The 23941-nt window shown below is 47.5% G+C and overlaps 1 protein-coding gene across 1 annotated transcript; it reads left to right on the forward strand.

Moving 5' to 3' along the window:
* The first annotated feature begins 19507 nt into the window (after positions 1-19507).
* LOC120697755 (protein MIZU-KUSSEI 1-like) lies at positions 19508-20981 on the forward strand. Its single transcript, XM_039981075.1, has one exon. It carries the CDS (start codon positions 19776-19778, stop codon positions 20664-20666), a length of 891 nt encoding a protein of 296 aa, XP_039837009.1. The 5' UTR covers positions 19508-19775; the 3' UTR covers positions 20667-20981.
* Positions 20982-23941: the final 2960 nt, after the last annotated feature.

Here is a 23941-nt window from a genome sequence, read left to right on the forward strand (position 1 = left end):
CTAACCACGAAATTTTTATAACAATACTAGTGTTACAAGAAAAAACTACCATAAAAATTTCACTACAAGGCATGGCTTCAATCATCAGTTAAGAAAAAGATAAAACACCTAGTCTTTATGTACCAAGTGACATAAAACAACTTGTACAGCAAAAACTTGCAACAAACATACACCATATTTTGATTCTACTGCAAAGAGCTACTCTCAAGGATTCCAAAACATCAAAGTTTATATTTTCCTGAATTTCCTATGAATTTCTATGGAATTTCAAAGTTCACTGCAAAAATTACAAAGGAGTCCCTAGAGATAATATTCATATGTGTCTACGACTATTCAAATAACCCCCTGGGGTTTTGTTTCTTCCAACCCAAGGTCCTTGGCCGGGTCAGAGAGGGGAGGTGGTGGTTTGACCGGCGAATCCGGCGTCTAGGCTCGCCGGCGGCGAGGAATAGGTGGGGGAAAAGGGAGAGGAGGCCGAGGCGAAGCTCTAGGTACCCTTGGTTCGCGGAGAGATGGCCGGAGATGGGCGGTCCACGGCAGACAGGGACACGGCGGCGGAGGCAAACGACGGTGAGGGTGCTCCGGTGAGGGTTGGGAGAGGGGAGGTGGTCTGGGAGCTGCGCGGGCTCATGGCGGAGCTCGCTAGGGTGTCAGCGCGGGCGGAGGAGCTGGGAGAGGTGGGTTCGACGGTGGCGTGGAGCTCACCGGTGTTCTATGGATGGCGTTGGTGTGTTCTGGGGCGTGGGAGCGAGGAGCAAGTGAAAGAGTGAGTAGAATGGCTTGCTGGGGCTTTTGTAAGGCTCGTACGCGCGCTAGGAGAGGGCGGCGGCCTATGCAGCGAGCTCACCACCGCGGCGGCAAGGTGGCGGCCGTGCAGGCGGCTCTGCGCTCGGCGGGGGCGTGTGGCAGAGCAAGGAGGGGCACAGCGCGATGGCAAAGGGCGGTGGGAAAGCTCCGGAGCGACGCGTGGGCTAGCAGGCAGGAGGTGGCGCGGGGAGGCGGCTCTCCATGGCGGGCGGGCGGCGATGCACTGCACAGCGGTGGCGAGGCAAAGCAGAGGAGTTGGAGGAAGGGGAAAAGGACCCAAACGCAATTTCTAAAATTTCCAGGGACCAAACTGTAAAGCAGAGATAACTTTTAAAATAGGGCTCAAATGAAAAAGTGCCCAACATGAAAGTTGTTCAACTTTTCAGGATCTACAACTTTGATGTTGTGCAAAAATTTATTTGATCATAGATTCAAGAGCTAATTTTGAAAACATAAGAGGGATTTTGAATTCTAGGAATTTTGTCTTTTTCAATGCAATTTCACTTCAAACTTAGGCTGATTTGAAAAGTTTCCTGCCATGTAATGATTACACCACATTTTGCAAAAATCACTAACCGTCCTAACCCCGGCCTAATTATTGGTCATTTTCACACTTGTGAAAGGCTCTTGTTTGGTTTTGGTAATTGAGTGACAACTTATGTGGACTAATAAGTGTTTATGTTGAGATACACAGGAGATTAGTCCACACAAAGACACTAGTATGAGCAACATGTGCCATGGAGGAGAAATGGCTAAGTGTTGATGCTATGCTCATATAGTGTGATCGAGGAGCTCATTGCATATGAGACGTGACATGGAGTTATGTGACCAAAGTGGAGAAGATCAAGACAAGGCTTGGCTTGATGGACCGGTTGCAATGGAGAAGGGCAAGTCAAGGCTTTGAAGCGAGGGACCGCGAGGCGGTGAAGCTTGGGCAAGATTTGGCGCCGATGGACCGAGGCAACGGTGAAGAGCGAGCAAGGTCAAGATCGATGGACCAAAGAGGTCATGTGATGATATGGAGTGGATCATATCATTTAAGAAAGATCAAGCCAAGTGTTGACTCATGATGATGATCAAAAGGCTTGATGGAGTTTGGTGCTTGTGTGGCATCAATATTTGGGAAGATGAAATGGAATGCGCAAGGCAAAGGTATGACTTGTAGGGTATTTCATTTCACCGGTCAAAGGTTGTGTAGAGAAGTGCATGACCGGATTTAGGATAGATGGCCGTACTACCAAGAGGGGCAAACTTGTTTGCATATCGGTCATCTAGTGCCACTTGAGCGATCTAACATTGCGATGTTGCTAGGATCGAGTGGCGTGGTGAGATAAAGTGAAAATCCTTTGAAAACGTTTGTGAAATGCTAACACACATGCACATGGTGTTGTTCACGTGGTGGTGTTGGCACATTTGCAAAGGAGAAAGAGTTGGAGTTGATATTGATCAACTTTGGGAAGCAAGAAAGGTTTTTCGGTTTTCTCCGGAAATTAGGTGGTCTCTTGGAGTGGAATACTGCTTTGATCCATTGTATTTTGGATCAAGTATTCAGTTGGGTTGTGTAGCCCTCTGAATTAGCTTTCCATAGAGTCCAAGATCACCTGATTTGGACTTCGGAGCTAAGAGTTATGGCCGTTTTACCGAGGTACATTTCTGTTGAAATTATACCTGCGGACAGTTCGCTCAAGGGGGGCGGACGGTCCGCCGTTATCTCGGATGAGCTCGAACAGAACTGTTTTTGGCTCTGTTGGTGGTCCAAAATGAACTGCGGACCGTCCGGTCCATGGGGGCGGACGGTCCGCCTTTAAAAGCTGAAACGGGCGCAGAAACTTGGTAGTTCTGTCTTGGGTGTCCAAAATGAACTGCGGACCGTCCGGTCCTTGGTGGCGGACGGTCCGCCTCCTACTGAAAATTCTGGGACAGAAACACTGCGGTTTTTGTGTGTGCTCACATTTTGAACGGCGGACAGTCCGCCCCTGGGGAGCGGACAGTCCGCCGGTCGCTTCCAGTTTTAGTCAGAGACGTTTGCAAATCGGTTGGTTCGAAGTTTTGAACCGCGGACAGTCCGCCCCAGTGGCGCGGACAGTCCGCCCGGGGCTCTAACGGTCGACTCTGACACATAATCATTGCAGTTCTAGACGTTGGTTTTGAATGGCGGACAGTCCGGATTTTGTGAGGCGGACAGTCCGCGAAAACTCTGTTTTCACGGGTTTTGAGTGTAACGGCTAGTTTGGGGCCTCCCTCTATAAATAGAGGGTGTGGCCGGCCATTTGAAGGTGCTGAGCACCTTGGGGACTTGGTATCCATGTGTGAGAGTGCTTGAGAGCCCTCTACTCACTCTAACTTGATAGTAATCATCCGATCGAGTGAGAGAGCGATTCTAGTGCGATTGCTTTGAGAGTTTTCATCGAGTGGCACTAGGTGATCGTGTTGCAAGCCGGTGTGCTTGTTACTCTTGGAGGTTGCCACCTCCTAGACGGCTTGGTGGCAAGAGGCTCCGTTGAATCCCGCAAGAAGATTGTGCGGTGCTCCGGAGAAGAGATTGTGAGGGGTATTGTGCTCACCCCGCGGGAGCCGCGAAGAGCAACTCTAGTTGAGCGAGACGTGAAGAGCAACAAGTGGTCCGGCCGGATCATGTGCTAGAGCTCGGTGTGAGCACTCCACGTGGGAGAGTGTGACTTGAGAGTCACCACTAGCAAGAGAATCGGCGGCAACCTTGGAGCTTGTCTCAACGGGGATTAGCTTGGTGGCAACCAAGTGAACCTCGGGATAAAAATCACCGTGTGATTTTTGTCTACTCTTCTCGGTGGTTTGCATTCTCCAAATCACAAGCCTTGTATTTACATTCATCTATATCTTGTGCTTGTGTAGTTGCTCTCTAGTGATTAGTTAGCTTGTGTAGCTTGCTAATCATCTTCTTGCTTGTGTAGCTAGAAGTAGAGATCCTAGTGTAACTAGTTAGCTTGTGTAGCTAAGCAAGTTGAGCTCTTGGATTTGGATTGTGTATCCTTGTCCTTGAGCATCTAGTGAGCTTAGGTTGGCTTTGTGCTTTTGCTCATTAGAATTGTGTAGGAGCTCCCCCGGTTTGTGAAGTACTAGTGCTTAGGCTTGTGTGACTTGGCTTTAGAATTGTTAGGAGAGCTATTACTAGCTTGGCACTCTATTTGCTTTGTGTAGGATCTTTTTGGAGGTGCCTTAGAGTTATAGTTAGAGGGGTGTAGTCTTGACTAAGCGAATAGTTTCAATTCCGCATAAGTTTCGGTTAGCCGGCGCAATTAATTTTAGAAAGGACTATTCACCCTCCCTCTAGTCCGCCATCTCGACCCTACAACTTGCACATATATTTTGGAGGAACTTTGTTTTTGCAGGTTTTTGGCCTATTTTGGAGCATGAAATGACGAGGCCCGTGATCGAGCGCTAACACGGAGAAAGACGAATGCCAAAGCCCAAAGGAAGGACCAAAGCCCATGTTGATTCGAAGCCCATTCACGCACATCCATCCTCCAAGAGAACCCAAAGGACCGAGCCCACGAAGATGAGATCAAGATACTTCGGGATTAAGCAAAGCAAATGAAGATTTAAGGAAGGATTCCCTATCCTATCCTTTCCTCGAAGATATCTCCAAGATAACGACGTCCAAAGGGGTGCAATCATGAAGGACATAAATTCTAAAAGATGCGAGGAGTGTACACGCGAAAGATGAGACCGAGGCGAGCCCGAAAGGGGGTAGGCCGGCCGGCCGGCCCAGCCCGTTTTCGAGGCAGTTTGGCCTCCCCTTCGACCGGTGGCTTCCTCGGCTTATAAATAGCTCGCACCTTATTCAACTCGAGGCATCCATCCACCCAGAACTCGACGAAAACCTAGGGCCGAGACCGGAGGGAGACGATAGCCGCCACAAGTCTTCGAAGTTGTCTAGGAGATGGCTTAGGCCGACCCTAGCCGCCGTGGCCTCCCTGTGTGGTTGTGCCATCGCGGAGTTCATGAGCTAGTTGGATTCATCGATGGTGTGCACATGGCGGTGATGATCCAACCGAATCTATTATGTGAGTAATGATAATCATGTCTTCCGAATCTATTAGCGATCATGTTCTCTCTTTCGATTTTGTTCTTTTCTTTGGGTTTGCTTCATCTTAGATCTATTATCGAGATAGATCGCATAGCATGATCTTGTAGTCATGGTGGCTAGAGGTTCATGGCAGAACTACCAAAGGGGATTCGACTTGCTTCAGGGTATTTCGTTCAAAAAGGGGGCGTCGTGACAGGCCGTCTCCACAGAGTAGGCGGAGTATCGAGGGATCGGATTGGAGATTTTGAGTTTAAAGATGCTTTTGATTGAGATGCATGATTTATTTGATCGAGATAAATCTCGGCATATTTCTTGGCATTATAGGTGGTGTGCACTGGAATGAAGTGGGCCGTCTTTGTAAGTCTATCCACGATAACCCAAATGGAGTCGTGCTTCTGGGACGTGTTTGGCAATCTAATAATGAAATCCATACTTATGTCTTCCCATTTCCATGATGGGATAGACAAAGGTTGAAGAGGGCCGGCTACCTTCAAGTGGCTAGCTTTTACTCGCCGACAGGTATCACATTCGGAAACATATTTAGCAATTTCCCTTTTCTTCCTAGTCCACCAGAAGTTTTGTTTAAGATCTTGATACATTTTGTTACTGCCTGGATGAATGGAGAACTTGGAAAGGTGTGCCTCATCGAGGATTCGCTTTCGGAGCTCATGATTCTTTGGAACGACTATGCGGCTTTCGAACCATAGAATTCCATTGTGGTCTTGGCGGAAACATTTATACTTTTCTTCCCCTTGGGAGAGCTTCTGCTTGATGATTTTAATACCTTCATCATGTAGTTGCGCCATGATAATTTGATCGTGGAGGGTTGGTTCAATGGAAATGTGGTTTAAAGTGCCTTGGGGAATCATCTCCAAATTGAGTCTTCTCATTTCAGAACACAGTGTCTGGTCATAAGATTCCACAGCTAGGCAATTACAATGAGTCTTGCGGCTTAGTGCATCCGCGACTACATTGGCCCTGCCCGGATGGTAGTGCACCTCGAGATCGTAGTCTTTGATTAATTCCAACCATCTTCTTTGTCTCATATTTAGATCGGCTTGGGTGAAGATATATTTGAGACTCTTATGGTCTGTGTAGATATTGTAATGAGTGCCCATAAGATAGTGTCTCCAAATCATTAGAGCATGAATGACGGCTGCTAACTCGAGGTCATGAGTAGGATAGTTCTGCTCATGTGGCCGAAGAGATCGTGAAGCATAGGCAATGACTCTATTGTCTTGCATGAGCACACAACCCAGACCCGTACCCGACGCGTCACAATACACGTCAAAGGGCTGGGCATTATCAGGTTGAGCTAAGACGGGGGCCTTAGTCAGCAACTCCCTTATAGTATGGAAAGCTTTCTCACATCTTTCATCCCAGACAAATTTTATTCCTTTCTTCAACAGTTCGGTCATAGGCTTAGCAATTTTTGAGAAGTCCGGAATGAATCGACGATAATATCCAGCTAGACCAAGAAAACTACGAATTTGATGAACGGAAGTAGGAGGTTTCCAGTCCATCACTTCTTACACTTTACTAGGATCAACGGCTATGCCTTCACTGGATATAGTATGACCCAAAAATTTCACCCTGTCTAACCAAAATTCACATTTGGAAAACTTAGCATATAACTGATGATCTCTAAGACGTTGAAGAACGATGCGCAAGTGTTTGGCATGGTCCTCCTCATTCTTGGAATAAATAAGGATGTCGTCAATGAAAACCACGACAAACTTGTCAAGCTCTGGCATAAACACCGAATTCATGAGATACATGAAATAGGCAGGTGCGTTTGTGAGGCCAAAGGACATAACTAAATATTCATACAGTCCATATCTTGTAGAGAAGGCGGTTTTAGGAATATCACAGGGTCGGATTTTGATCTGATGATATCCAGAGCGAAGATCCAACTTGGAAAACACCCTAGCTCCAGCCAACTGATCAAATAAAACATCAATGCGGGGAAGAGGATATTTATTTTTGATTGTCACCGTATTGAGAGGCCGGTAGTCCACACACAACCTCAAACTATCATCCTTTTTCTTCACAAATAGGGCCGGACAACCCCAAGGTGATGCACTAGGGCGAATAAAACCTTTGTCAAGAAGTTCTTGCAGTTGAATTTTTAATTCGGCCAATTCCTTAGGTGGCATTGTATAGGACCTCTTTGAGATAGGTGCAGTGCCTGACTGCAACTCAATAATAAACTCGATGTCCCTATCCGGTGGCATTCCTGGCAAGTCATCCGGAAAAACATCGGCAAACTCGCATAGCACTGGGATTTCTTCTAATCTGGATTCGCTCATGGCATATGCGCAAGAATTGGTGCACTCTTGGGAGGGTAAATAAAGAGTAGTGGCTCCTTGGATCGGGGAATTTATTTCAACGGCCCTGGAGGGAATGTCCAAAGCCACTCCATGCCGAGTCATCCAATCCATTCCCAATATTATATCTAGGCCTTCTAGTGCCAACAAGATCAGATCGGTTTTGATGACTTTACTACCCAGTTTGATTGGAACGTTTCTTATGATTTGATTTGAAGCAATCTTCCCACCCGGTGTGGATATCATATAGGACCCTTTTGTGTGACAGAAATCCAAACCCACTTTTGCACCAAATTTTGCATTAATGAAACTATGGGATGCACCGGAATCAAATAGTATAACTGCAGGCTTGTTGTGGATAGAAAAGGTACCCGTCATCACTGGTGCACCCTCAGGAAGTTCTGCAAGAGTGGTGAAGTTGACTCGCCCTTGCCTGACCTGAATAGTCTGCCTTCTTCCCTTGTTCTGGTTGTTTTGAGTAGAACCTTGACCCTGGTTTTGTTTCTTAGGCTGCGGACACTCTCGGGCAAAATGAGCTGAACTCCCATAGTTGAAGCAACGATTTACTTCACTTGGACGGGCTGGCTGGGGAGCATTTGGCCTTGGGCCAGTTAACTGAGGAACAGGGGGTCGCATTACACCCTACTGCTGTGGCGGCCTAAAAACCCACCGACCTGGCTGAGGGGCCTTCTGAGGAATTTTAGGAGAAACATTCTGCACGAAACGATACCTCGGTGACTGAACACTCAAGGGTCCAGGTGGAGCCTTTCGCTTCTTCTCGGCCCGATGAGCCACAATGCAATCCTCTTGTGTAATTGCCAGATTAACCAACTCATTGTATGTATCGACTTTAATGGGGTTCAGACATTCCTTGAGCTTGGTATTAAGTCCTCTGCGAAAGCGGTCACGCTTCTTAACATCTGTGTCAGCATGATAGCCTGCGTACTGACAGAGACCATTAAAAGCTTGGGCATATTGGATAACCGTACGAGTCCCTTGAGTGAGAGCCAGGAACTCATTCAGTTTCCGTTCCATAAGACCCTCTAGAATATGGTGGTCCCTAAATGCATTTTTGAATTCGTTCCAAGTAACCACGTGATTGGCAGGGAGCATGCCATGGTAGTTGTCCCACCAAAGACGCGCAGAACCGCGAAGCTGTTGCGCGGCAAAACGAGCCTTATTTTCCTCTGAGCATGGTACCGGAAGTAGTGCAAACTTGGACTCGATTGTGCGAATCCAAGCATCCGCATCCAGTTGTTCTTCTGTCCTGTTGAACAGAGGAGGCTGGGTTGCAAATAATTCCTGATAACCAGCAGCTTGAGGTTGATGGGCGTGGTGTCCTCCTCGCTGCTGCCCTTGGACAAGTTAGCGAAGCAACTCAGTCTGGGCGGACAGGACTTCCGCAAAGCCTGGTGGTGGGGGTGGCGGCTGCTGCGATCCGCTACCACTTGCGTTCACGAAACCCTCCAGATTGCCACGTGTAGATCCCACCATCTGGAACATGCAAAAACTCTTTTGTGAGCAAGTGGTATACAATGCCCCAAAGTACAAAAGAATAAATGCAGCAAAATAGAACTCGCATGAATTATATAACAACATGGACAGAAGATTGTTCGTTACAAGAACAATCATAGTTCACGTTTTGTTCAACCAAATCCTCCCAACTTTTGACAGCCGAGGGGTAATTTAACATTCTACAACTTTTGTATTCTACTCAAGCACTTCGGCAGATGGAGTCATTTGCTGAGTTCAGTAACTTCCTATGTCCAGACACGGCAGACAGAACAGAGTCTAGATAGACCTTAATCATGAAAAATAACACGTGCTCCGGTGCAAACCTCAGTTTTCCCCATTACCACATGTACTTTTATTGATTTCCAGTTTAAAATCATGATGCATGCATGACCTATTCGTCCTCACAAAACAAATAACTGCCAAATAGCTTTGGACTTACGTCTCTCCCTATATATGTTTAGCCGAATTCTAACCATTCTTAACTTAACGTAATCGCGATTAGCGTACCTGCAGAAAATGCATAGCATGTATATATATATTCACGACTGGACCCTTCGTGCCAGCACTCACGAACGGCCCCCATGTGTCCTACGCCACATGGGTAACACATATGCAGTTGCCCACATATTCACCCATACATTGCCATTCACTATAGAAATGGCAGGCATACAATTTTTCACCGTATGGCCAACGTTAACATACGCCACTGAGATAGCGTATTCACGAGTTCCTTTACTCCCAATATAATCGACTGATGGTCGATATATTGGCAGTAGCTCAAGTAGGCCACTGCTTGAGCACAACGTTCGGTTTGCATCACCGATGGGAAGGTCAGTCTCCCTCAGCTGACTGAGTATACTTTACTCCCAATATAGTCAACTGATAGTTGGTATATTGGCAGCACCTCAAGTAAGCCATTGCTTGAGGGCAATGTTCGGCTCGCATCACCGACGGGAAGGTCAGACTCCCACAGCTGACTGAGGATCCTTACCTTCTTACCTTAGCGTAGGTGCGTCGTTACAAAATTTAAGGGTTGATTGAGCACAAAAATAAGGTCTGACAAAAAGTAAAGTACTGGAAGTCAGATATATAATGACATAAGTTAGATAGCCACCTGGTAACTTTCCATAATTCCCCTAGGGCTTTACGAACTAAGCACCATCCTTAACGAACCAACGTATTTTGCAAACGCAATTTTTGTGGTCAAATTTTAATAAAATTCTTCGAAAACTCGTCACTTTCTCCGGTGCACGCTTTGATCGGCTCTGATACCAGCTGTGGTAGAACCGCCCGACATAAACCGGCTTAAGTGCGCTAACCATCGTTGCAAAGGCATTTAGGTTTAACTCGCACAGCAGACGGAGCACATCGGAGGTCTGTCGGGTAAATTCTCAATAAAACCACTTAAACCTGGATCGAACAAAGCAGCATAACTCACACTAAAGCGAGTCCAGAGATTGCAACACTACACCATATATTACAACACAGAGAGTTTAACATAACTGTAGGATTACAAACCAAGTTCCACACTTAACAAAGAGCTTTGTAAAGCCAACATAAAAGAAGTTCACCAGAGTCCTTTATTTTAGCAGAAAGTAAACACGAGAACTATCGATGATATGGGTGTCACGATGAAGCCCGATTCATGACATCACTCGTTCTTGTCATCATTGGCCGGGGACGTATCCCACTCCACGGACCAACCAGGTGGGAGAGTGCAAGGCCAGGTCAAACTGGCAAACATATCCTCAAAGGTTTCACCTGAAACAAAATATAGCCATAAGCAAGGCTGAGTACACTAATACTTAGCAAGGCTTACCCGTCTGAGGGTATACTTAGCCCACTACCTAGACATGCAAGGCCTTTGGCTGGAGGGGTTTGTTTTGTCGAAAAGCGATAGAGTGTAGGTCCTTACTTTTAAATTTTAGCTTCAAGGTTCTAGTTCAATTAACCTTTCTAGGTGAGCATCTATCCAATAGCATACATGGTGAGAAACATTTATCTTTCATCAAACAACCATATTCATCTTCATCATCATGTTCCACTTCTTACTCTATGTGGCAGAAGAGTTAAGTAGTCCCATTATCTGTGAGAGGCGGACGATTTGAATCGAATTTGTTAACCTTGCAAGGCAGACCTAAACACACGTCACGTGGTTACTCCCAGAGTCACACGTGCAACATTTCCCCTTTCTTTCCGGGTTGTGGATCAGGGTCACCGTCCTCGACTACAGAGTACGAAGACTCTGCACCCGCATGTGCGCGCATGAGAAACGATGTTCAAAGAAGGTGAAAGTAAAGTCCACTTGCCGGGCCAATCAGGTACTTATGCTTACCTATTACCATATTTCTCGGCATGTGGTTAGTACGTTCAAACGCTTAACCACCACTACCACACACTGCGGCCTTATCAGATTTCACTAAACAGACGGGGCATCACAAGTACCACAGCCCCGCCCGTAGGCCTTATAGTTACAGCAGGTAGTAAACATCCAACTCCTATAATTCTCGCGAGTGACAGGAAATCACTCGACTTCTACCGAACCATTAGCATAGCCAACTAGCGACCTACACATACTAGTGTTCAAGCATAGGTACTTAGGATCATGCAACTAAAGTTCCAATCAACTCCTGTGACTTAAATGCACAAGTAGATAGAAACAATAATAAATTGCATAAATTTAAAATAGTAGGACATGCTCCGGGGCTTGCCTTCCTGGGCGTAACTAGTTCTGGGCTCTTCCGAGATCGGGTTCAGGTCTTCAGTAGCTTCAGTTAGATTCACTTGAGCTTCACGCTGCTCACTCTCGGACTCGAGCACCAGCTTGTATGTTCCGTCAGCGAGAGTAGTAGTATCTATATGAGATGCAATGCACATGGGTGAGTCATTGTGATGGTAATAATTTATGAGTTAGTTCACAATAAAAGTGTAATACAACAAGACTCAAATTAGAAAATAAAACACTATCATTTTCCTTTCATTGGGCAATCGTTTATAGAGTAGGAAAACAATATTAGTTAGTTCATATAGTCAAGGTGGGGTTTTCATCATAGACCAAAACACCCAAAAGTTGTTTCCTTATAACAACACTAACGATAACATGCTTTATCCAAAACTAGTTATACTTAGCTTCTGAGTCTCAAAATTTTACAGAGGAGTCTACATACAATTCTAAACACACTTTAAATTTATCCGAATTTTCTTAGACATATAACATGAGTAATAAAATTGACAAATTTCACTCACATACAACAAGACTAATTAGTACAGAGAGTTACAAGGTGTTTTTGGAACTCAAAATTTGTATGCTAGCTTAACTTCTGAAAACTAAGCCACAGTAAAATTTTCAGATTTTTCCAGATGCAACAACTATTTATAACAAAATAGCACTATTTTTAAGGATTAATTCACAGAGCTAGCTACACAAATCTAAAAATAACTAAACTTGGACAATGGTGTTCATCTAATATTGTAAGTACACAGAAAAAGTTTCATACATATATCTATATGAGAACATCTAGAAATAAAAAGTAAGTTATTCCACTAGATCTAGACAAGACTAGGGTTTCATCTAGTTATAGGTGTTAACGGGTGCTCAATTTTTTACACAACACTAAGCATGGCATGGATTAGCTACCAGCCAAAAATCACCTATAGATGCTAAGTAGAACTCCTAGAATAATTATAGTCTATGAAATATAATATTTTTCCTAGATTAAAATATATACAGAAAATAAACATGTTCATGTAATGAAAGTTGTAGATCTAGTAACAAGGAACTCAGATCAATTGAGTTTTCATTTTTATGATTTTTCTACGAATTTATATCGAATTTACAAATTCACTGCTTTGGAAAAACAAAAAGGAAAAATGATCTTTTTGCGCAGAGGCCCCTGGAAGAATTGTTTTCCTCACAGATACGCCCCTGGCCGGAGTTTGAAGCAGGGGAGGCGGCGGGCGGGCGGTGAGGGGAAATAGGGGGAGGAGCAAGAGGGCGGCGAGAGCAACCTCGGGGTGGCCTCGGTTGAGCGCGGGACGGCCGGAGGAGGCTCCTCCACAGAGCAGGGGCTCCGGCGGCGGTAGTTGGAGGCGGCGGCGGTCCGGCGAGCCTGGGCGGCGGCGAGCGGGTCGGGGAGCACCAGTGGAGCGTGAGGGAGCTAGCTGCGGGGCCCGTTGGGCACGAGGAAGGGCGGAGGAGGGGGCTCCGCGGCGGCCTAAGGGGTGGCGGCGGCCATGGTGGTGGCGGCGGCCGTTCCAGGCGAAAGGGGCGCGCTGAGCGTGGCTCTCGTGCTCAGGAGGGGAGAAGGAAGGGATGGAGACGTTGTGGAGCTCACGGGAAGGGTCTAGGCGGGTCAAGGGCAAGGGTAGGGCGGGGAGCGGTCGGCCGGGTCGTCACGACGTCGCCGTGGCGGTTCGGCAGCCATCCTCATCTTGCGTGCAGGGAACGTCGACATCTGGCGGGGTCGAGAAGCTTCAGAGAGGAACCGGGGGCGGAGCGGGCTGGGGGCGCGGCGAGGGAGCGGCGCGTGGCCGGCGGCCTTGACTCGGTCGGCAACCTCGGCTCGGCACAAAACAGGGGAGGGAGAGAGAGCAGAGAGAATAGAGAGAGAGAAATAGAGGTTTGATTCAAATTCGAATTTTTCTCAAAAATTTTCTTTTGAAACATGGAAAACTTTGAATATGAAAGTTGTAGAGAATTTCGAATTCTACACTTTTTGTTTCAGGCACCAGTACGTTTGAGACTCAACTCAATAGTTAATTTGAAATCCCGACGAAAGTACGTTATTAGTCGATTTGAGTTTGAATTCAAATTTTCTTCAACTTTTGTATGGAAACTCGAAAATATTTGAACATGAAAGTTGCTTCACATTGAAAATGCTACCACTTTGGTTTTGGGCAAAATTTCGTTAGAGCTATGGTTCAAAAATTATTTTTAGATCACGTTTGGTAAAATTTGAATTTATTCAACATTTCATGTGACCTTATTCAACATTTCATGTGACCTTATTCAATTGGAATTTAATTCTTCATGCCAAGTTTCTAACATCACCTATCCAGGATATTGATGCATTTTATTTTGCATTTCATGGTGAGTAGGAAAAATTACACTACTACCCTATACCAGATGTATCCCACCCAAATACAAGCACATACACACACACACACATGCATTGCAACCATAACTGTATTTAATTTGGTTTTTCTTGGTTACCGATGCATGATGCTTTGTTTAATTTCTTCTGTTTAGCATTTTTAATTACTTGGGTTGTCACAGCAAGGCCACAAGAAATAACCAGAATGTGATTTATATCCATCTTTAAGTTTATTAATCATGTGAGGGACAAGCCGCTCTTGACAGTGAGCACGGCTAACCGGTTAGTTTTAACTCTGCAGAGGTTGTACACTTTCATCACAATTCGCGTAAAAGTTCCGAAGAACTTTGAACCCAACCACACAATGTGCTAGCTAGGCACAATACCACACTTCCGAGGTGTGATTGCATAGGGACGCTACGAGGCCTTTACAAAGAATCACTATATGTACGCATTGGTCCCTTGCTTTCTGCGGTACCTCAGAAGAGGAAGCTTCCTTCACCCGCTCCTCAAAGCTCGATAACCCAAAAATCCACCAATCAAACGCCCCAGGCACAACATATAGATCATCTAATTACTTAGCCAAGACTAGTGCCATATAGTATTGTGGTTGTACGGTTTTCTTGGGTGGTTCTCCATGTTCCAATTAAATCATATCATCTTGTAAATAAAGCATAGATAGAAGTATGGTTAGGGTCACTAGCCTTTCTCCAACAAAAAACTACTCTTACTGCTCTTCAGCTTTTGCTCACTTGGAACTCTTGATCTTCAATCTTCGAACGGCAATCCTTCTACTCGGAGCAATCATCGAGCAAACATACAAAGCAATCAAAAAGATACATCTAAGAACAATACACCAAAACAAAGAAAGGCTTTAAAAGAACGCACTAAAAGATAGGGCTCGCTGCTATGGTTATGAGAGCTCAAGAAACGCGGAAAACGGAACTAAAACGGCGATTCTATAGACTAAACGGTGCTTCAGGGATCTAGTCGCGATTAACAAAAAGGTTAAGAACTAACAGAAAAGATTTGTGAGACACAACAAAGTGTGCTCACAGAGGATAACAAGGTGATAAAGCTATCGCACACGTTGCAAGGATCACGTGAGGGCGAGAATCGATGAAAACGGAGTTAAAACGTAGAAGTTATAGCCAAAGCAGGGTTCTAGGGGCTCATTTGTAAAGAAACAGAGCTTCCAGGGGCTAGATCTGAAGAAACCAAGGGTCTAAACATAATTAAACCTAAACTTTAGGGGCTAGCATGCAAATCTTCAGGCTAAGGACGGCGGGTTTGATTTTAGAAAAGCTCAGGGTGTTTTCTGTAAAGATTCGGACTAAAACAGAAATAGTTTTGAACTGCGGTGGACGGAGGGTCGATTTCCTAAAAGCCTAGGGGCTCTTTTGCAAAAAGGCACGGCTGACCGGTGTTGACTCGGGTCAGATCTGATCTGGGTGCGGTTTGCACTGAGAGGTAGAGCGCGCGACTGCGAACTCGATTATGGGCTCGGGCGGCCGAGTTAGGGCCAGGACTGGGCGTGCGGCGGTGCGAAGCGGCGTTGCGGCGACGGCGAGTCAGATTATGCGGCACAGAGAGGGAGGAAGGGAAAGAAGGGGCCGACGAGGCTCCTCACCGCAAGGAGAAACTCCGGGGGTGGTTGAACTCGACGAGGCGGTTGCGGAACGGCAGCGCAGCGAGCGACTCCGAGCTCGATTCAGCTCCAATTGTGGCAGCGCTAGGGCTAGGGTTTGTGAGGGTGGAGTGGCGGCCGCGGATTTGGGGCACGGAGGGGCGGAGGCAGCTACTATTTATAGGGCGGATGAGGTCGGCCTCGACGTGCGGGTCGCGGCCGGGCGACGCGGCGTGCGGCCACAAGACTCGGGCTCGGACCCGAGTCCGGCTCGAGGAAGGGGGCGACCCCGACAGGTGGGGCCCGCCTGTCGGTGGCAGCAAGAGAGGGGAGCGACGGAGCGGGCCATGCGCGGAGATGGGCCGGGAGAAAGAGAAACGGGCTGCGGTAAAGGGAGGCCAGGCCGGCAGTTGGGACACGGGGGAAAAGAAAAAGAAAACGGGCCGGCAGAGGGAGTGGGCTGAAAAGGAAGAGAAGAAGGATTTTTTTGTATTTTTCAAATAAATTCAAACAAATTTAGATTAAATTCAAATTCAAACTGAACAACAAACAATAAAACTATGCAAGGACAGCATGAATGCATAACCAACAAACAACCTCATTTAATTTAAAAGTCAAACGATTATTTTCTTTATACTAAATTCCCTGTAACGAAAATAAATGTTGACAAAATTTTAAAATTATGATAAAATTATTGTTTTATTTTTAATTTTAATCACATCCTGAAATTCAAAAATTTCAGGGTGTGACAGTATTAAATGTAGGTAAAAAAAAACTAATTGCATAGTTTTGATGTACGTTGCGAGACGAATCTTTTAATCCTAGTTAGCTTATGGTAGAACAATATTTACCACAAACAAACAAAAGTACTACATTATGCTACAGTATCCGATGTATTTTCCCCCTAAACCATCTCACGGAGAGCAGACGCGAAATTAAGAGGGGGATGAATTGAAGGAGGCACGGTCATATGCATCCATCAGTAGCAGCAGCCATCAGATCAGATGAGCAGCAAGACTACACTCACCCAGCGGCGACAGAGGTAGCTGTGGCCCGTGTCTCTCCCAGTCACCCTGCCGAAGGAGTAGCACAGCGGCGGCGCAGCGTCGTGGCCTCGTTGCGTGGAGGCCTATCAGGCCTGATCGCCTACTCGCCTGTAGCAAGAAGAGGGAGGGCGGCTCGTACGGCGTGTCGCGTCCTCACCTGGACCCGGTCTGCACCACGAGCTGCGCCTGCGCGCCTCCGATCCCTTGCCGCCAGCCCGCCACCGCGCCACGCATCGTCGCCGTCGGTCCCCATGGTCAAAGCAGCAGCGCCGGCAGCTTTCGCTCTGTAATCTAGCTGCACCTTTGGGACCCGCCTCGCACGGCGCCGATCCCCAGGCGAGCTCAGAGAGCAAGGAAACAACAACGGCCACCTCCTCTGCTTTCTCTGCTTTGCGGGCTCTGCCCTCGTCGTCTTTCTGTCCTGCAGTCTGCTGCGGCAGTCACTGCAGGCGCCATCAGTTTGGACTTTGGATCTCACAAATCTCGTTCCCGGTTTCAAAAGAAATAAAAGTTGTACACGATTGAAACGGAAAGGAGCTACAATTGCATGTTACTGGAATCTCTTTCAGGAACACGGTGCTAGTGTTCAGCTCATCGACTCTCATAATATAGATACAATTGTCGGTGAAACGATGAGGACTCTGATTGTCCCATGGCAAGTAGTTTTCTTTGATAAGCTTATCCTCTGAGTCTCTCTGGGAGCAGACAGCAATTACGAGCTTCAGGTCGGTACAGTTAGCTAAAGTTGCTTGCTCATGTGTTCAAGTATCTTGTTTGATGATTGTAACGAACATGGCACCATTTATGCCATTTCGAGTGATTTTGGTGATCGAATGACAACACAACACTTGGACTAATATAATTGTTAAGATGATCATTCTCAGACTTTTAGATTCAAGTGATGACAAAGAGAAAGAGAAAATAGGCGTAGCAAGGCCCGAAGGGCAGCCCCTACGGGGGTTCCGCTACCCGGTTAGCGGACGGGGGTCGAGGGGGAGCCGCCCCTCGCGGGTCTCAGGGCAGCGCCCTGAAAGCTCTTCGGATCAGGAGCACCGGAAGAACCGACGCCAGGGGCACCGGTGCATCCGACGCTTGTCGGAAGAACCGACGCTACGATGTTTGGTGCAGGAGGAAATCGAAGCCAAGTCAGCCTACAGGCACCGAACCGACGGGTCAAAATGGGGCATCGGTGCATTGGCCGTCCTTTATACCAGAGGCGATGTCAGTGCCCAGGAGAAGTGTCTTCAGCACCGGTTCAACCGATGGGGCATCGGTGCATACCACCGGTGTAATGATGTCAGCGTCCAGGAGAAGATTCCTTCAGCACCGGTTGAACCGGTGAGGCATCGGTGCAAAGCATCGGTTCAACCGGTGGTCTCTGCGTCAGTCGTCAGGAGTCCAACGGCTACTTCGTGTTATGAGTGACCGGATGAACCGACGCTACCCTGCCAAGAGGCATCGGTTCTTCCGGTGGTACACAGATTTTCAGCTAACCGTTGGAGCAACGGCTACAAGACTTGGTGGCCTATATATACGCCTCACCCCGGCCATTTGAAGATTTCTGGAGTTGCTGAACATCCCACACACACCCAAGAACATCTCCAAGCCATACAAAAGCATCAAGATCATATCCTTAGCCCTTAGCACACTTTGAGAGTGTTGTGTAAAGGATTAGCTCTTAGTGAGTGAGTTTGCAAGGCTTAGAGCCTTTGTGCTGTGGTTCATTAGTGAACCAAAACAAGAGCTTGGTGCGCCGGCACCTTGGAGCGTGGAGCTCGCCGGCAACGTCATCGACCCTCCGACTTGGTGTGGAGCGGCGACGACACCTTTGTGCGGGGGACGTGGAGACCCCCATCCTTTGTGGAGAAGCTCCTTAGTGGAACCCGGGGCCAAGGTGACCGTGATTGTGTTCACGGAAGAGACTTGGTGGCCGAGTAGCAATACTCTTAGTGAGTGCTACAACAACGTGGATGTAGGTGTGCCTTTGTGGCTAACCGAACCACGGGATAAACACCCGCGTCAAGAGTTTGCTATCTCCTATCCCGCTCTTTAAGCTTCCGCATTTCATTCTAGTAATTTGTATGCCTTTACTTTCATAGAATAGTTTCTTGATAGGAAAGGCTATAGGTTGCTAAACTCTTTTGGGATAGGGGTTTTACACTAGAACAACCTAGTTGCACATCTAGATAGCTTGTTTTAGTTTAAGCTTTGTGCAAACTAGTTGGAGCCATAGGTCTAAGTTTTTATTAGTGCCTAATTCACCCCCTCCCCCTCTTAGGCTAGAGCACCCGATCACTTTCAATGATAAAAAGTTCGCGTAAAGGAAGGTGCTTAGGTACTTCAGCATCAAGGCTTGCAGACGCCACTGTCAGAATTTGCTTACACAGATAATGACACGCTTATAGGATCATCTCTCCTCCATATGAATTCTCAGCAGAACAGCCATAGTGCCAAGCAAGTGATCACGTCTATCACTCTATGTTTAACCAAATGGCTGTATACACTTTGTAGTAGAGGCCGGAACTGGTTTTTATTATCTAAAAAAAATTGTACTACAGTACTAGTAGTACTGAACAGACCTTGGTAGCTTGTTTAATCTCTTGGCCATGAAAACCGCTGAGAACCTGGAGGTGGAATCTTCTGACAAACCAATGCACACTTCACTCCAGCCTCATCAGTACATCATCATCCACTCACATAATCACATGTACTCCCGAATTAACAATCCCCTTCATCACTTCACTAATAAAGCAACGCTCGTAGGCATCAAACCAGGCATGCCTCTCTCCTCGCTCTCTCTTGTTTTTTTAAAAAAAGAAATCGCCTCTCTTGTCACTCTCTACCACAGAGACACACAGGCAGCCTCAATTATCTAATCAGCCATAAATTTCTCAAGCCTTCCCCCCCTGCCACAGTCTCAGTTCCTGTCTACCATTTCCTCATAAAAAACAAGGACAAGGGCTGCAGGGCCCAGGGCCTCAGCCACAGCACAAGACCGAGGATTAGGAACTACTCGCTGTTTGCTCAGTTCTGGTCTGGTGGAATCTGGTCACCAGCCTCCTCCCCAGTACAAAAGCCCCAGTGGCCAGCGCTAGCTGCAGGGACAGAGGACGCTAGAAACGAGTGGAGGTGGAGTAGAAGCTCAATGCTTTGAAATAGTACACACCTCGCGCACACAGCCCAACACAAAGCACAACTCTCTAGTCAAGCAAGCATAGGTCGTCCATTGCATTCCTCTGATTTGCTTGCTTCAAGAAGCCGAGGCAGCTCAGGCAGAAGAAGACAGCGAGCAGCATGAGAACCATCACGGCGAGAAACCCCCACGACTCGCTCTCCTTCTCCCGGCGGCACTTCAAGTGGCCGGTTCTTGGCAAGAGCAAGAGCCATGGCGCCACGTTTGGGGACGAGGAGTACATGAAGTGCTCGGAGGCGGAGGAGGATGAGGCGACCATGGCCTTCTCCTCCGCCTGCCCGTCCTTCCACTCCGAGGACTTCGTGTCCCCTCCTCTGAAGGCGGCGGCGGGCACCGCGCCGGCGCCGCAGCAGCAGCCCCCGCGGCGGAGGAAGGTGCGGACGGCCGTCTCTCGCCTGCGCTCCGCGCTGGCCAATGCCGTGGCCGGCCGGCACCGGCAGGTCGGCCTCGGCGCGCGGCTCACCGGCACTCTGTACGGCCACCGGCGCGGGCACGTGCACCTCGCGTTCCAGGTCGACCCACGCGCGTGCCCGGCGCTGCTGCTGGAGCTCGCCGCGCCCACGGCGGCGCTGGTGCGCGAGATGGCCTCGGGCCTGGTGCGCATCGCGCTGGAGTGCGAGCGCGCCAAGGGCTCCGCGCTCCCGACCCCGACAGCCGGCCCCAACAGCGGCAAGAAGCTGCTGGAGGAGACGGTGTGGCGCGCGTACTGCAACGGCAAGAGCTGCGGGTACGCGGTGCGGCGCGAGTGCGGCGCGGCGGACTGGCGCGTGCTCCGTGCGCTGGAGCCCGTGTCCATGGGCGCCGGCGTCATCCCCGCGGCCAGCTGCGGCGGCGGCGAGGGCGACGTCATGTACATGCGCGCGCGGTTCGAGCGCGTGGTGGGCTCCCGCGACTCGGAGGCGTTCTACATGATGAACCCGGACAACAGCAGCGGCGGCGGCGGCGGCGGCCATGGCGGACCCGAGCTCAGCGTCTACCTCCTCAGAGTCTGATCGATCATGGCACTTCAGCTGTCCGTCGATCACGTCCCCTTTTTGTGCATGGTATGCTGTGAAATTGGATTAGGCGCCTAGGTGGTAGATGGAAACGTAGCTGATGGGGTTGGAAATGGAAATGTTTTTGTGGTTTCTTGTGGTGATCAAATGTGCTGCACTGCAGAATAGGATGAATCCATGCTGTGCTGTTTCAGGTTGTGATGGCTCTGAAGCTGAATAGTGCCCCATTTAATCAGCTAGAGTTGTAGCAGTACTTGTTCTGCATATGGTGTAATGATCAATAAAATAGACATATTAGTTTCCTTGTTCTCATTTGAGATCCTATTTAAACTTTGGTTTATGTTGCAAACTCCCACGATGATTGAGCTGTTTTTTTTTTGTTAAATTTCTGAAAGAAAGACTCAAAGCTCTTCATTTCAAGCAGGCATAAAAGTTCCTTACTAGTGCTTGACTGCTTGTCGTTTAAGTCGCTGCTTGTATAATCGTACGTGACACAAAAACATGTCAAGTTGGGCAGGACAGTCTGCCATGTTGCTCTCAAAAGACTCAATTTTTGCTTTTGTGTGGGGCCTGTTCCATACCAACATGCAACTACTTTTTTTTCTCAAATTTGTTTCCTTTTCTTTTTCATCTTTACGTCCTAATTTTCTCTTTGAACATTATTACGGAGTAAATCTGTCTATCCGAGCTGATAGCAGAAGCAGCGGGCAGTGAGCGCTCCTCAATTCGACAGGTTGATGACACTGCCGTGCTTCGTGGTGTTCTATTTCTGCAGCACGGCGGCACGCTTAAGCATCCGACCAGAAGCATCAGTAGTTCAGACAACGAGTCTCCTCTGCCGTGGTGTCATGCGTCCTTGCTTCTCCCAGAGTGTGCAGCTTCGTCCTCGTCCAGGCTAATTCCAATCCCATCAAATTATCCATCGGATATGACACCGAATTCGGGGATCATCGCTTCTGATCAGAGAGACAAGAGGCACCAAGACAGAGTACAGTGAGTCAGTGATGACTGATGAACAACTGAACGTACATCGTGAATACAGTGCAATACAGACTGTTTTTACGTGTGCTTTACGGTAGAGTATGTGTCTTCTTTCTTTCTTTTTTTCTCGTGAAAAAACTAAAAAAAGTATCGGTAGGGTATGTGGTTCAATGATGAAATTGGAGCAAAGGGGAGAGCAAAGGAGTGGACGGACGGACGGACCTCTTGGTGGGGGCGAGCCGGTGTAGTAGGCATGCATCATGTTTGCCATCCCGAGGCAGGCATGGCGCAGACTGCAGCGGCATGCCGGAGTAGAGTACTCTACCAGGCTACCAGCAAGCAGGCAACGCACCGCAGTACCGCACCTCAGGTGGTCCTCAGCACAGTACCCTGGCATCGGCGGGGCCGCGGGCCGCGGCGGCGGCAGAAATCATCAACGCAGAGGATAGAGGTGAACAGCTTTGCTTCCGACCGAGAGGCCATGAGCCTTTCATCAGCAATGGCGATCGAGGGCCTTGCCGTCTCCAGACCAGGCCCCCCAGCTCTGAAATTTTCTGAACGCCAACAGCCAGCACAGTGGCTGCTGGTGTCCTGGCCTGGCCCCCATCATTCTGGTATCATTATCGCTAGATGCTGCTAGCTGATGATGATTACCAGGGATGGTGGCACCTGCTTTTGCAGCCTCCTCCTCCGTCTTCCTAAGGCCACGTCCAACGGCGGGCTCTTCCGGTAGTTCATAAATTTTTTAATGGATGAACAGTAGCTGAACAGGACGCGCTAGCCGCGCATGTTCTCCGATGCATCCTTCTCACTGCTCATCTACTGGAGCTACTCCCTCCGTCCTAAAATATAAATATTTATCGACTTCCGCGATTCACATTTGACCATTCCTCTTATTTGAAAAATTTGTGAAAATATTATTTATTTTGTTATGACATATTTTATTATCGTATCTATTTTAAGTATATCATAATTATTTTTACATTTTCATAATTTTTTTAAATAAGACGAATGGTTAAACGTGATCAGTAAAAATCAACAAATACTTATATTCTGGGATTGAGGTGGAGGAGTACTGTGTAGTACTGTGCCGTCAGCCTTTACTGTAGCCATGAGACCGCAGCTACCTCTTGCTGTTGGAGGTAGGGGTGGTAATGGGCCGTGGCCCTAGTGGTCTCTTCACAGCCCAATAAGACCCTTAAATTTTTTAGTTCAAAAATACATATGTTTAGAGCCCGATCTTTTTAGGGCCCGATCCTTAGATTTTCTAGTTCAAAATGTTGGGCCCTTTACCACCCCTAGTTGGAGGAGGCTAGACCTGTTTAGATCAGACTCTGTATATCTCGTAACGCAAAAAACCTCACATCAAATATTTGGACATATATATGGAGTACTAAATGAAGTCTGTTTATAATTTTTTTTTCATGAATGGACGGTAAATTGCAAAAAAATCTAATAAACCTACTTAATTCATGATAAAAAAACAGGAGTGAGGCTGTGAGGTCCCTCTCTGTGTCAGGCTCTCTGACCCCTGCCTACCTGCTTTCGTGCCTTGCGAGATCGAGTACGGGCGAGAAGCCGGCATGTGATTTGATGCGATGTGATCTCTCGCTTTGGTCGATCCGAGGAGCATGGAGCGGTACACAGCACTGCTAGCAGGGTTAACAAACCGGTGGGAACCGGTCCGGTTTGACCGATTACGGGTCAAACCGGTCCGGCCCGGTTACGGTTTGAGCCGGTATCAAACCAGCCACAATTCAAAATTTAAATTTCAATTCAAAAAAATAAAAATTCCCAAACCGGTCATATCGATCGGTAAATCGGTCAAACTGGCCTGTAAACCAGTCTACCGGCCCCAATTCAAAATTCAAATTTGAATTCAAAAAAATAAAAAATTCCCAAACCGGTCATACCGGCCGGTAAACTGGTCATCCCAGCCGATAAACCGGTCAAACCGGTCGGAACCGGTTGCACATGTGATTTTGAATTTGGATTTGAATTCAACCGGTTTCTACCGGTTTTCGGTCAAACCGGTCCGGTAAACCGCTACCGGAGGGCGGTGGTTTGACCGGACCGGTCAGATTTGGAAACCCTGACTGCGGCCAAAATCTTAGGAGGAGTTGTTTGGTTTCACGGGTTAAATTTTAATCCATATTACATCAAAGATAATGTTAATATTTTGAAGTATTAAATAAAAATTAATTATAAAACCAGCTGCATAATTCTAGGGCTAAACTGCGAGACAAATCTAATGAGATATATTAATCCATAATTAGCGGATGATACTGTAG

Source organism: Panicum virgatum, chromosome 3K (assembly GCF_016808335.1).
Source record: "Panicum virgatum strain AP13 chromosome 3K, P.virgatum_v5, whole genome shotgun sequence".
In the NCBI taxonomy this organism is placed as follows: domain Eukaryota; kingdom Viridiplantae; phylum Streptophyta; class Magnoliopsida; order Poales; family Poaceae; genus Panicum; species Panicum virgatum.